General features: G+C 41.5%; 2 protein-coding genes across 2 annotated transcripts; both read left to right on the top strand.

The window, feature by feature from the left end:
- Positions 1–2,139: 2,139 nt before the first annotated feature.
- Positions 2,140–5,442, top strand: acta1a (actin alpha 1, skeletal muscle a). The gene is made up of 6 exons (XM_068727533.1): positions 2,140–2,268; positions 2,777–3,101; positions 3,679–3,840; positions 4,008–4,199; positions 4,282–4,463; positions 5,020–5,442. The coding sequence occupies exons 1-6, from the start codon at positions 2,140–2,142 to the stop codon at positions 5,161–5,163; spliced, it is 1,134 nt and encodes a 377-aa protein (XP_068583634.1). The 3' UTR covers positions 5,164–5,442.
- A 997-nt stretch (positions 5,443–6,439) lies between these two features.
- LOC137885318 (zinc finger protein 582-like) lies at positions 6,440–11,036 on the top strand. Its single transcript, XM_068727535.1, has 2 exons — positions 6,440–6,668; positions 8,339–11,036. The coding sequence occupies exons 1-2, from the start codon at positions 6,476–6,478 to the stop codon at positions 9,151–9,153; spliced, it is 1,008 nt and encodes a 335-aa protein (XP_068583636.1). The 5' UTR covers positions 6,440–6,475; the 3' UTR covers positions 9,154–11,036.
- Positions 11,037–11,203: the final 167 nt, after the last annotated feature.

Genomic DNA, 11,203 nt, shown 5'->3' with positions numbered 1-11,203 from the left:
CGAATGGACTGATTATGCACATTTTGACTCGGCCCTAAACGTGCAAATTGTCGCCCAAACTCAACAGCTACAGTGTTCAGTCAGTGTTTTAACTTTAGTGGAGCTGCAACAATCAAAATATGCTGTTTTCAAACTCCAGTATTGAGATTTCCTGCTTTTCTCTGTTTTATATCATATTAAACTGAAGATATTTGGGTTTTGGACTCACAAAACAAGACATTTGAAGACATCAATATGGACTATGAGTAGCTGGGATGGACATTTTTGTTTTACTATTTGGTGACATTTTAGGGAGGAAATTAGAATAGGCCTAGTTATTAATGGTAGTTTTGTTTATAGTTGTATGTTTCCATGTAAGCTATGTCACCCCACATCAAGGACCAAGACTTAATTGTAACATCCGAGACATTTACTTTTTTATTTTAAGTTGTGTGTGATTCATGTCTAATAAACTGAACTAAAAAACATTTTTAAGTTAAAAAACATTTGAAAAATTAAAAAAAAATAAGCTTTGAATGGGAGCGTGTACTTTCTGTATGTAGACTGTATGGTTTATGCGTAGTAGTAGTAGTAGTAGTAGTAGTAGTAGTAGTAGTAGTAGTACTCCTCAACATGCGCCACTAACGGTCGGTGAGTCGGTCTGGTCTCGCTCCATACACGGGCTCGAGCGCTCCGCGGCGGTCTCGCGGGGGCTTTTCTTTCCATATATGGCCCTCCCGGCGCGCGAGCCTCTCGCTGTGTGCATGCATGCGGCCGACCAAATATGGACGAGGTGGCCGGTTGAATTCCAGTCGAATACTCGGACATTCCTAACGGCTGTCTGGGGTGGTATGGAGGAGTGTATATAAGGACCCCCGGTGGTCGCTGCCGGTCCCACCTTTTAACTGGAACCAGCAGCAGCGGTTAAAGTTTCCTCACTGACAGCCGGAGACAAGCAGAGGTAAGCGGCTTGGAGGAGCGGGTGCACCGGGGTGCGCTGGTACGGTTGGAGAGAGAGAGAGAGAGGGAGCGATTTGGTAGCCGGCTTCTGTTCATCATCAGCGGTTAGAAAAATCATTTTATTTTGTTATGACAGGAAAACGTCCTGTCAGGGAGCCAGACCTGCTGCGTTCAGGCGCTGTCGGGAATTCTAGCGTTTTTTTCACGTTAGAATGCCACAAGAAACTGGACGAATGGGAATTTTCTAAATAATGTATTGTTTAACAGTTAGAGTACAGTGTGAGCCATTCTAAAAGTTTTCAGATTCAAGATAATATTTTAATTTTTAAATCTAAAATTGTTGATGGATTACAGTCTAAAATTATAATATTTTGTTACAAATGTATAACATGAAACACACCCTAGGATGGGAACCAAGTCTGATTTATTTTGTTGTAACACACTGAACTTGTTTTTGTTTTTACATATTTGTTACAAAGAACACTTTGATGAACATTAGCTTGATCTTCAGATGTAGGACTTTATCTGGAGCACTTGAAGGCATCATTAAGTTAAACGAGGGTTAATGGTGTTTCTGTTTACTACATGCTATTACAAGCTGAGTAAACTGTTGTCAGCTCTGGTTTAATGCAACGCAGAACCCAGACACTGCAGGACGGAGTGAGGATGTTTAAGACTTGAGTTAAAGTCATTATCCTTTTATTATTCATACAGTGTAAATAGAGCAGGGAGTGTTTTATAGGAGGAAATCAAAAAAGAATAGGCTCTATTTGTTGGCCAGCTGTTGATTATCATATGAAATAATAGCAAAAATATATAAAATATTTCCCTAAAACAGAACAAAGGTTTATCTCTGGTATAATATAATATAATGAAAAGGCAAAATTAATTAATTTAGGTCAGACAGTTTGGTGTCAGCGTTAACAGCTGGAAGCTTGTTTTTGGTCAGAATTAATAAAACAATAACAAAATTGTTCTTAGGTTTCTTGTGTGCATTCGACTTGTAATTATTTGCATTTCTGACAGCACCTGAAGGCAGCTACTAAAACTAAAACACATGTCAGTATGTTTTTTTAATTAGTCGTTAAATCTCCATGTCACACAAATAGCCAATAGAGATGAATGTTGTTCTCAGTGTATCAGTGCTGCCATGAGACTCACCGGCCTCCTGACCTTCCTCCTCCTCCAGAACCCGCAGACATGTGTGACGACGAAGAGACCACCGCCCTCGTGTGCGACAACGGCTCCGGTCTGGTGAAGGCTGGCTTCGCCGGAGACGACGCCCCCAGGGCTGTGTTCCCCTCCATCGTGGGCCGGCCCCGTCACCAGGTACCCAAAGAGCATCTCGTCCCGTGATGTCTATTATGCCATATAGACTTCCTGGTTTTAAGCTGCATTTAAAAGATATTTTTCACTGTTTCTGAGTCGAACAGCTCCAGTTATTGATATTGAAAAAAAACTGGAAGTAAGAGCTATCTGAGCAGAATGTAACTGCTACTCTAATGGAGTTTGTTTTTACTAAAGAAAAATAAAAACATGTATTTAAATTGCACAGTATCATTTTTTTAGCAAATTGTTGTAGATCTCTACATCAGCTCAGGGCCACAGCCAACAGATACATTAATACAAATAAGGAACACGTGCAAAAGAAGGACAACGATGCAATTAAATGAAAAGGAAAGTTATCCAACATGCAGGAGATTCATAGACCTGAATGAACACTTTGTACATCTCAAAAGGTCCCATGAGGAGATCCTGTTTTACCAAACTAGCTCTTAATAAAATGGTGGTGGACTTAAAGTAATCTTAAAGTCATGAAACATCCTCCTCCCCTCAGGGCGTGATGGTCGGCATGGGTCAGAAGGACTCCTACGTGGGCGACGAGGCTCAGAGCAAGAGGGGCATCCTGACCCTGAAGTACCCCATCGAGCACGGCATCATCACCAACTGGGACGACATGGAGAAGATCTGGCACCACACCTTCTACAACGAGCTGCGCGTGGCCCCCGAGGAGCACCCCACCCTGCTGACGGAGGCCCCGCTCAACCCCAAGGCCAACAGGGAGAAGATGACCCAGATCATGTTCGAGACCTTCAACGTGCCCGCCATGTACGTGGCCATCCAGGCCGTGCTGTCACTCTACGCCTCCGGCCGTACCACCGGTGAGTCCTCCGCCTCCGTGTGGCTCAAACGGGTCAAGGATTATAACTTCTTCGGCGTTGTCTGTAGACAGAGATGCATTTAGAAGCACAGATCTACTCCTTAAATAATGTCTGGTTGTGTTGCACATTCCTTTAAAAGCCCAGTGTTCGATAATTCAAAATGAAACCCTCACTTGATGACCAGAATGATGATCTAACTACAGAGCACTTAATGGATCAGTAGATTAACAGAACATTTATTTTAACTATTAGTGAAGCAAAAACATTTATTTTTCAGTTTCAGCTTCTCTTATGTTGTGTTTTATTGCTTTTCTCCATTTTACATCATGTGAACTGAATATATTTTGGTTTTGGACTGTTGGTCTGACAAAAGAAGACATTTGAAGACGTCTCTGGGAATTAGTTGAAATACTAACTAACTACAGAAGTAAATCAGTAGTCTGTCAGTGAAATAAACCAACTTTATAGCCGGTGACACCAGATCTAGACATCAGAGCAGAAATGTCGTGTTGCAGTAATAAAGAAAGTATCGAACAAGAAGTATTAATTGAGAGTATTGCCGTGTTTCTGCTCTCAGGTATCGTGCTGGACTCTGGTGATGGTGTGACCCACAACGTACCCATCTATGAGGGCTACGCTCTGCCTCACGCCATCATGCGTCTGGACCTGGCTGGTCGCGATCTGACCGACTACCTCATGAAGATCCTGACGGAGCGCGGCTACTCCTTCGTCACGACCGGTAAGCGCTTTCATGTCAAACACAAAAACACGGCAATTCCATTTTAAGACCTAAACTCCAGAAGCACGTTAGCTGAAGACATGAACCCTACGAGGACACTTCATCATGAGGACATGAGGACCACAGCCGCCCGCTTACGAAGTCTGATATGTCCTCCTCGTTTCCAGCTGAGCGTGAGATCGTGCGCGACATCAAGGAGAAGCTGTGCTACGTGGCTCTGGACTTTGAGAACGAGATGGCCACCGCCGCCTCCTCCTCCTCCCTGGAGAAGAGCTACGAGCTGCCCGACGGTCAGGTCATCACCATCGGCAACGAGCGTTTCCGCTGCCCCGAAACCCTCTTCCAGCCCTCATTCATCGGTGTGTAGAACCGCATCCTGGCAGCAGCAGCTTTCCACTCCGAAATCTTGTCATTTTCTTAACCTGAATCTCTCTGCCGCAGGTATGGAGTCCGCTGGTATCCATGAAACCGCCTACAACAGCATCATGAAGTGCGATATCGACATCCGTAAGGACCTGTACGCCAACAACGTGCTGTCCGGAGGCACCACCATGTACCCGGGTATCGCTGACCGCATGCAGAAAGAAATCACGGCCCTGGCTCCCAGCACCATGAAGATCAAGGTAACCAACTCTACGTCACCCTCGACTGAATCCTACATCCACTAAATGACCAAAAGTATGTGGACACCTGAAAATGAAGTGATAGTTCAACATCTGATTCTCAAACCATTACCATACGGTTGTAGCTAAATCTTCATTTCTGATTAATTGTTTAGGCTTTAAAATGTCGAATAGAGAAAAACGTTCTCTGTGACTTCTTCAAAGTACTTGTTTTATCCGATCAACGGTCCAAAACTCAAAGGTAATCAGTTTACAATTATATAAAACAAGAAAAAAAAATCAGCTGGAACCGGAGAATATTTGTCTTTTTTTTGCTTGATAAATTACCTAAATGATTCATCGATTTTTAAAAGTTATTGCCAGTACGTTTTTCTGGCGACGGATCCGTTACTGGACTAATTATTTCGGCTGATGTTCAGCCTGGACTAGAAGTTTTAGTGTATCGGCTGACTGAGTGATAACTGAGTCAGCGGTGTCATCCCCTCGTCTGTTACGATATGATTATTATAAGTGCTATCAGGCAATCAAGCATAAATGATTTCCTTCTCTTCTGCAGATCATCGCCCCTCCTGAGCGTAAATACTCCGTCTGGATCGGCGGCTCCATCCTGGCCTCCCTCTCCACCTTCCAGCAGATGTGGATCAGCAAGCAGGAGTACGACGAGGCCGGTCCCAGCATCGTCCACCGCAAGTGCTTCTAAGACCACCTCAGGATCCGGAGCGATAAGACGCTGCAGTCCCAGGACTCTTTAAAACAACATCGTCTAACCTGTACATATGTTATTTATTCCTTCTGTTATGTATGTGATGTTTTTTTTTTTTTTAAGTGAATGATGTCCAGTGTGTGTGAAAGATTCGAAGGTACGACTCGCTCCAACTCGGACCAACGGAGAAAAAGGAGACAAAAAAAACAAAAACACGGAAAAGACCAAAAAAGAAACGAGACAATGACATAAATAAAGTTCATTTATTTTCAAGTACGACTGCTGTGTGCTGTTTCTGATTCTCAACACGTTGGATGTTTGTTTGTTGTTGTTTGTTTTCTTTTGTGTGAAATATTGTCCGTCTATTGTCTGATCCACTCTCCGGAGCAGAAGGTGGCGCTAATGCACCAATAAGCTGGATGCAGGTTTGTCCTGCGTTCAGTGAATATCAGCTTCATTCACTAAATCAAAGAAAATAAAATCTCTTCAAAGCGGTATTCATCTTGAGGGGAAAGAAATGCTTGAGGTATTTGTTTTCCCTTCAAAATGAACACAATAAAGAGCTGCAGTTAGTCAACATCTAATAACTGATGCAATAGAATAAAATATAAATAACACAATCAATAAATAATAATTGTGCTCATCTCACTTATTATTTGCCAGAAGAGCAGTAAATAATAATTTCAGTGTAAAATTCTGCTAGTTCGTGAATTTCACATTTATATAAAGTACAAAACAAGTAAAAAAAACACTTGCATCAGCACTAAAGTTACAGTCTTGACTTACAATAGAGAGTAGATAATGGAGTTCTGTCATTAGAGCTCTTTGGCTGCTGTCATACAATGTCGTGTGCGTCTCGTTCAGATTTGTGTTAGTGAGGCATAAATCTGCTAGTTGGGAGCTACCCAGCATGCATTTCTTCATGAGTGTACGTTAACAGTGACCGTTTGTAAACATCTACTCTATCAGAGTTGGAGTCTTCTTTAAACAATGAAATAAAGTTGTCTGTGATATACAGTTTCATATCATGGTGTTGAACATTAAATACATATACAAGGGTGTAGATATGAAAAGACAAACGGTATGTTAATGTTTAAATTGTTATTATGCTTCGTTATAATAGTGTATATTTTATCAATTATATTATACAAGTACAACTGTTACTGTTACCACTTTTTGTATCTACATGTGGAACTAAAGGTTCACAAGCTTGTCGGTGCCACTCGGACCTTTTAGTAACGCACAACAGTCCGTCTCGGTATATCTTCCGGAGTTTGTCTGGAGGAGACGTTTTTGTGGTTCAGTGAAAATGTTTAAAGTCCAAATGCTGAGATGTTTAGTCAACCAGCGACTAACCGCGGCTGCTGAAGAGATATTTGGTCTGTTTGAAAGAACGATAGCAGAGCACGAGGAGGAACGTTCTGCTCTAAAAGAGGAGAACGAGCGACAACGGAAACTACTGGACGCTGTTTTCAACCCTCAGCCTCGGTTACACAGAGCAGGTTGGTTCACTTTACTTATTAGGGCCCGAGCACCGACGTAGTCGGAGCGGAGGACCTATTGTTCTTCTAATATTCATTATTATGATCGTGCGTCTGTCATCGCGAATAGGGGGTGCTTGGGTTACTGGTAAGATTTAGAAATTTTGCACGAAAATTGCAGTCTGATTGGTGCTGCGGTATGACGGATTGGCCTACATTAGGTTTCACCTAGCTGTATGACATTTGGTAAGTATGTGTAACAACATGGGACGTAGTAAAAATCCACTTGGAGTTATTCACTAAACCAAACAGGAAGTCGGCCATTTTGAATTTTATGACGTTTTTTGACCATTTCAAGGTGTCATACTTTAACGAACTACTCCTAGAGATTTGACCCAATATATATATATATATATATATATATATATATATATATATATATATATATATATATATATATATATATATATATATATATATATACATACATACATACATACATACATACATACATACATACATACACATACACACACACAGTATATATATTTGCATTCATTCAGTCCACTGCATGAAAGTGTTTATCGTTGCCATGGGCAACAAGTACCAACTGACGTTAGCCTATATTAGCATAGTTTAATAAAAACAAGTAGCCATACTATTACAAATCGGCATTTTTTTTTTTTACTAAACCAATTACAACTACCAACAGTCATACCTTCAAGGACCTTAATATATTGTCACATAATAAAAAAAAATATTGAAAAAAAGAAAAATAAAGGCTAAACTGCCGTGTCACCTCTCCCACACAGTGGCAGTTGCCACAACTTGCTGCGGCAGCTGAGCGTGCCACAGGAAGTGCCTCTACTAGCTGCCGCTGCCACGATTTGAGCTTTCCCTTTCTCTCTATATGACAAATTAGAATCATAGTAACAGCACTACCTATGGTCTTAAGGCTTAAGACCTGGCAAATTGACCTGGCTACGCCATTGGTCGACACAGGAAATACCGTTTAACTCGTGCACTCGGTGTATGATGGTCACAGAAATGCATAACCTCGACGTCCTTGAATATGCGAGGGCCCTATCAATGCTGCTTGCAGCTTTGATTCGGTTTATGCTCCGGCTGATAACGTTTCTATGTAGTTTGGAGTGAGACTCGGTTGATTCAATGAATCTTCTTCTTCTGATCTGTTCTCTCAGCTTCTTTATGACAGAAAATATTTACACTTAAAGTAAAGTTTGTTCTTTGATAACACCACGAGGATTTTGCAGCTTGTTGAATTCTAAAATGATTCATATGTTCATGGTCACATTTATTTAAGAGTTTATTCAAATATTATATTATCTGGGTCCATTGATACACTGGAAAGGGGGTGCAGCGTACATCAGTCAACTATAACTGCCCACATGATCAAATCTCAGCCGGACTTTATGGAGGATGCATGTTCTTTGAATCCTTAACAATGTTGGGTAGTGCAACACTTTTTTGCCATGTAAACTATTGATGACCTCATTGCTGCTGGTGCGTTGTGTCTTTACAATGTGTGTCGGCATGTCTGTTTGGTAGCTGTGCACAGGGAGTGGAAGAGGGAATGATGGCAGGAAAACAAGTGTATCTACAGGAGACTATTATCTCAATACTAATATTTCTTTGTAACGTCTCTGTGTGTGTTTACTGTTTTCCTGCAGACGTCCAGCAGCTGTTGGTGGTTGAGGAAGAGGTTCCCCCTGAGCAGCAGGTGTGGAGCTCCAGTCTAGACCAGGAGGAACCAGAGCCCCCACACATTAAAGAGGAACAGGAGGAACTCTGGACCAGTCAGGAGGGAGAGCAGCTTCAAGGGCTGGAGGAGGTTGATGTCAAGTTCTCATTCACTCTTGTGAAGAGTGAAGATGATGAAGAGGAAGCTCAGTCCTCACAGCTTCATCAAAGACAAACTGAACAGATGGAAGCATATGCTGATGGAGAGGACTATGGAGGACCAGGACCAGAACCAGGCAGGAACTCAGGTCCAGATAGACATCCAGAACCAGAAACTGATGAGAAGATTGGAGACTCTTCTGACGCTGTTGCCAGTTATGATTGGAAGGAGACCAGAGAACCTCAGTTAGGTTTAAATTATTTGAAACCTGATGAAGTCCATGTCAGTGATTCAAGATGTAGCGCTGGTGAGAAACTATTTACATGCTCTGAGTGCGGGAAAACAACTGGCAAGAGTGGAAATCTGAAGATACACATGAGAATCCACACAGGAGAGAAACCTTTCAGCTGCTCTGTTTGTAAAGAATCTTTTAACCAGCGTTCAACTTTACAGACACGCATGACAATCCACACAGGAGGAAAACCTTTCAGCTGCTCATTTTGTAAGAAATATTTTAACCATTGTTCAACTTTACAGAGACACATGAGAATCCACACAGGAGAGAAACCTTTCAGCTGCTCAGTCTGTAACAAATCTTTTAACCGGGGTTCAACTTTAAAGAGACACATGAGAATCCACACATGAGAGAAACCTGTCAGCTGCTCAGTTTGTGATAAAAGATTTACGCGCAACACAGATCTAAAGGTACACATGAAAACTCACACAGGAAAGAATCCCCTTTAGCCCTTTTACCCGATCACCCCTCTGCATACCCTTTCAAGTGGTGGGCCCTTAGTAGATTTTTCGGGTTGTTCATGGTCGAACCATATGTCTCATGTCCCGGAAACCTTCACCATCAAGCTCCACTCCCAGGTCTGGCTCCAGAAAGGGACCCGGTTTCCCTTTTTTCGGCCCAGCTGCCACAACTCTTTTCAGATGGTGAGTGAATTCTTGGTCTGAGAACACAGGTCACAGGTCACACACACGGCCCTAAACCACGTTAAGGTGATTTATTGGAAGGGTGTAACATTTAAGGCATGTTGCTTACTGTTAATATTATAACGTTACCCAGCTTTATAGTGTTGTTTTTACCATTAAAATACAAGTTTTGCTGATGTAAATATCTTCTTGTGTAAAGTTATTTTGCATGTTTGGATCCAGAATTGCAGAAAAATACCAGAAGACAATCAATGTGTTTATGCATTGACTTGTGCAAGTATGTGTTTTCCTTTGTGTAATGTTATAGTTTCTGTTGTCTCCGTTTAGTCACCCAGTCCTACGCACCTTTTCACTTTACCCACCAGGTGTCACTGTTTTTCCTCTTGTATATATTGCTTTTAATGGTTTTGAGGAAATGTGTTGTTATGATTTAGGTTAAATGTTTTCCTGGTAATTTTAATATTCCTTTTTTAGTAATGTGCATCCTGAGCTTAGTTCACACTGTAATATCAAAAGAACGTATCTAAATGTAAAAAAACAAGAATTAAATCGCACATTGTCATTTTACTTATTGCTGAGGGAGCAGAGGTGCAGATAAGGGTTGATAAGGACATAGGAAGAGAATTTGAAGTGTTTGATTGGAGGATCAGCCCCTCAGTAGTTTACCTATGGGCCCAGACAATTGCCACGTGATCTCTTCCATTGTTACGCTAAATTAGCTCAATGCAGAGATAGCGTTGCAACGGGGCGAATATAATGTGTCATTTTGTGGTAAAGATAGATCCACATTTAGTACAGTTTGTAGTATATGTGCTATCCACAGTTTTGTATTAGTATTTAGTAACGTCATGAAAAACCACAACCTTTGTTTAAAATACGGCCAAAATCCCAGTCTTCTAACTCAGTGATAGGACATGGAAGGAGATTAAATCTTTTACTTTGGTAACTGTACCATGCAGGTTATAATCCCTTTCTTCAACTGGTTACCAAAATATTGATGTATGTAATGGGAAAAATATATTTTTAGTATCATGAAGTGTTTTAAAAGATGTACAACTGCAAGGGAAAGTGAGGAACACAAACACTGACAAAACACAGCAGTCCTGCAGAAGTAGTCAATCAGTTTTATTGAGCACAGTGTTTTGTTTCTCACGGCCGATCACACACTCCCTCTTCAGAGAGAGGAAGTGAAGACACAGTGTCTTCTTTGTCTGTTTGGCAAGTTTGAGACAGACCGTAAAACCATCACTGACTCCCAGTTAACGCACCTGGTATGTGTTTAGATAACAACGATAGCCAGGGTACGAAAACATCTCCTCCTTGTCTATGTTCATCCCAAGGCGTGAACTCATGTGTGCATAAAATGGTTTGGTATCTTGTACGACTTGAACTTTTCACCACAGACACTGACTGAGGCGGCTGTGGGTCAATGGGGAGCTTGAAACTGTTGATCAATTGTATCTAATGTAAATACCTGAGGTTCCCCTCTACTGAGTGCTGAGATGCTTAAGAGCAGGAGACAAACTGAACTCTTGGCTCATCCTCTGCAGACTGTATGACGGTGAAGCCTTCTCTGGCCAGAGAATAAATACTTTAAAGACAAACGTCTTTCCTCAGTGTTTCTTGTTTCAGTATTCAGTATCATAGGACTCACTCAGTACTATCGAATAGTTTTCTTCCACCACACTCCGCTGTCACAAGGACAGATACAAGAGAACATTCCTGCCCACTGCTGTTAGACTGTACAATAAACTAC

This window comes from Cebidichthys violaceus, unplaced genomic scaffold (genome assembly GCF_023349555.1).
Source record: "Cebidichthys violaceus isolate CVI_PGR_0920_01 unplaced genomic scaffold, fCebVio1.0.p SCAF_4, whole genome shotgun sequence".
In the NCBI taxonomy this organism is placed as follows: domain Eukaryota; kingdom Metazoa; phylum Chordata; class Actinopteri; order Perciformes; family Stichaeidae; genus Cebidichthys; species Cebidichthys violaceus.
This window is presented reverse-complemented; position numbering and strand designations above follow the sequence as displayed.

What these genes read in the sequence shown, in the direction of transcription:
- acta1a (XM_068727533.1), top strand. Translation starts at nt 2,140, where the DNA reads ATGTGTGACGACGAAGAGACCACCGCCCTCGTGTGCGACAACGGCTCC. An exon ending in TGGGCCGGCCCCGTCACCAG is followed by an intron (nt 2,269 to 2,776) that starts GTACCCAAAGAG and finishes TCCTCCCCTCAG; the next exon opens with GGCGTGATGGTCGGCATGGG. An exon ending in CGCCTCCGGCCGTACCACCG is followed by an intron (nt 3,102 to 3,678) that starts GTGAGTCCTCCG and finishes TTCTGCTCTCAG; the next exon opens with GTATCGTGCTGGACTCTGGT.
- LOC137885318 (XM_068727535.1), top strand. Translation starts at nt 6,476, where the DNA reads ATGTTTAAAGTCCAAATGCTGAGATGTTTAGTCAACCAGCGACTAACC. An exon ending in GCCTCGGTTACACAGAGCAG is followed by an intron (nt 6,669 to 8,338) that starts GTTGGTTCACTT and finishes GTTTTCCTGCAG; the next exon opens with ACGTCCAGCAGCTGTTGGTG.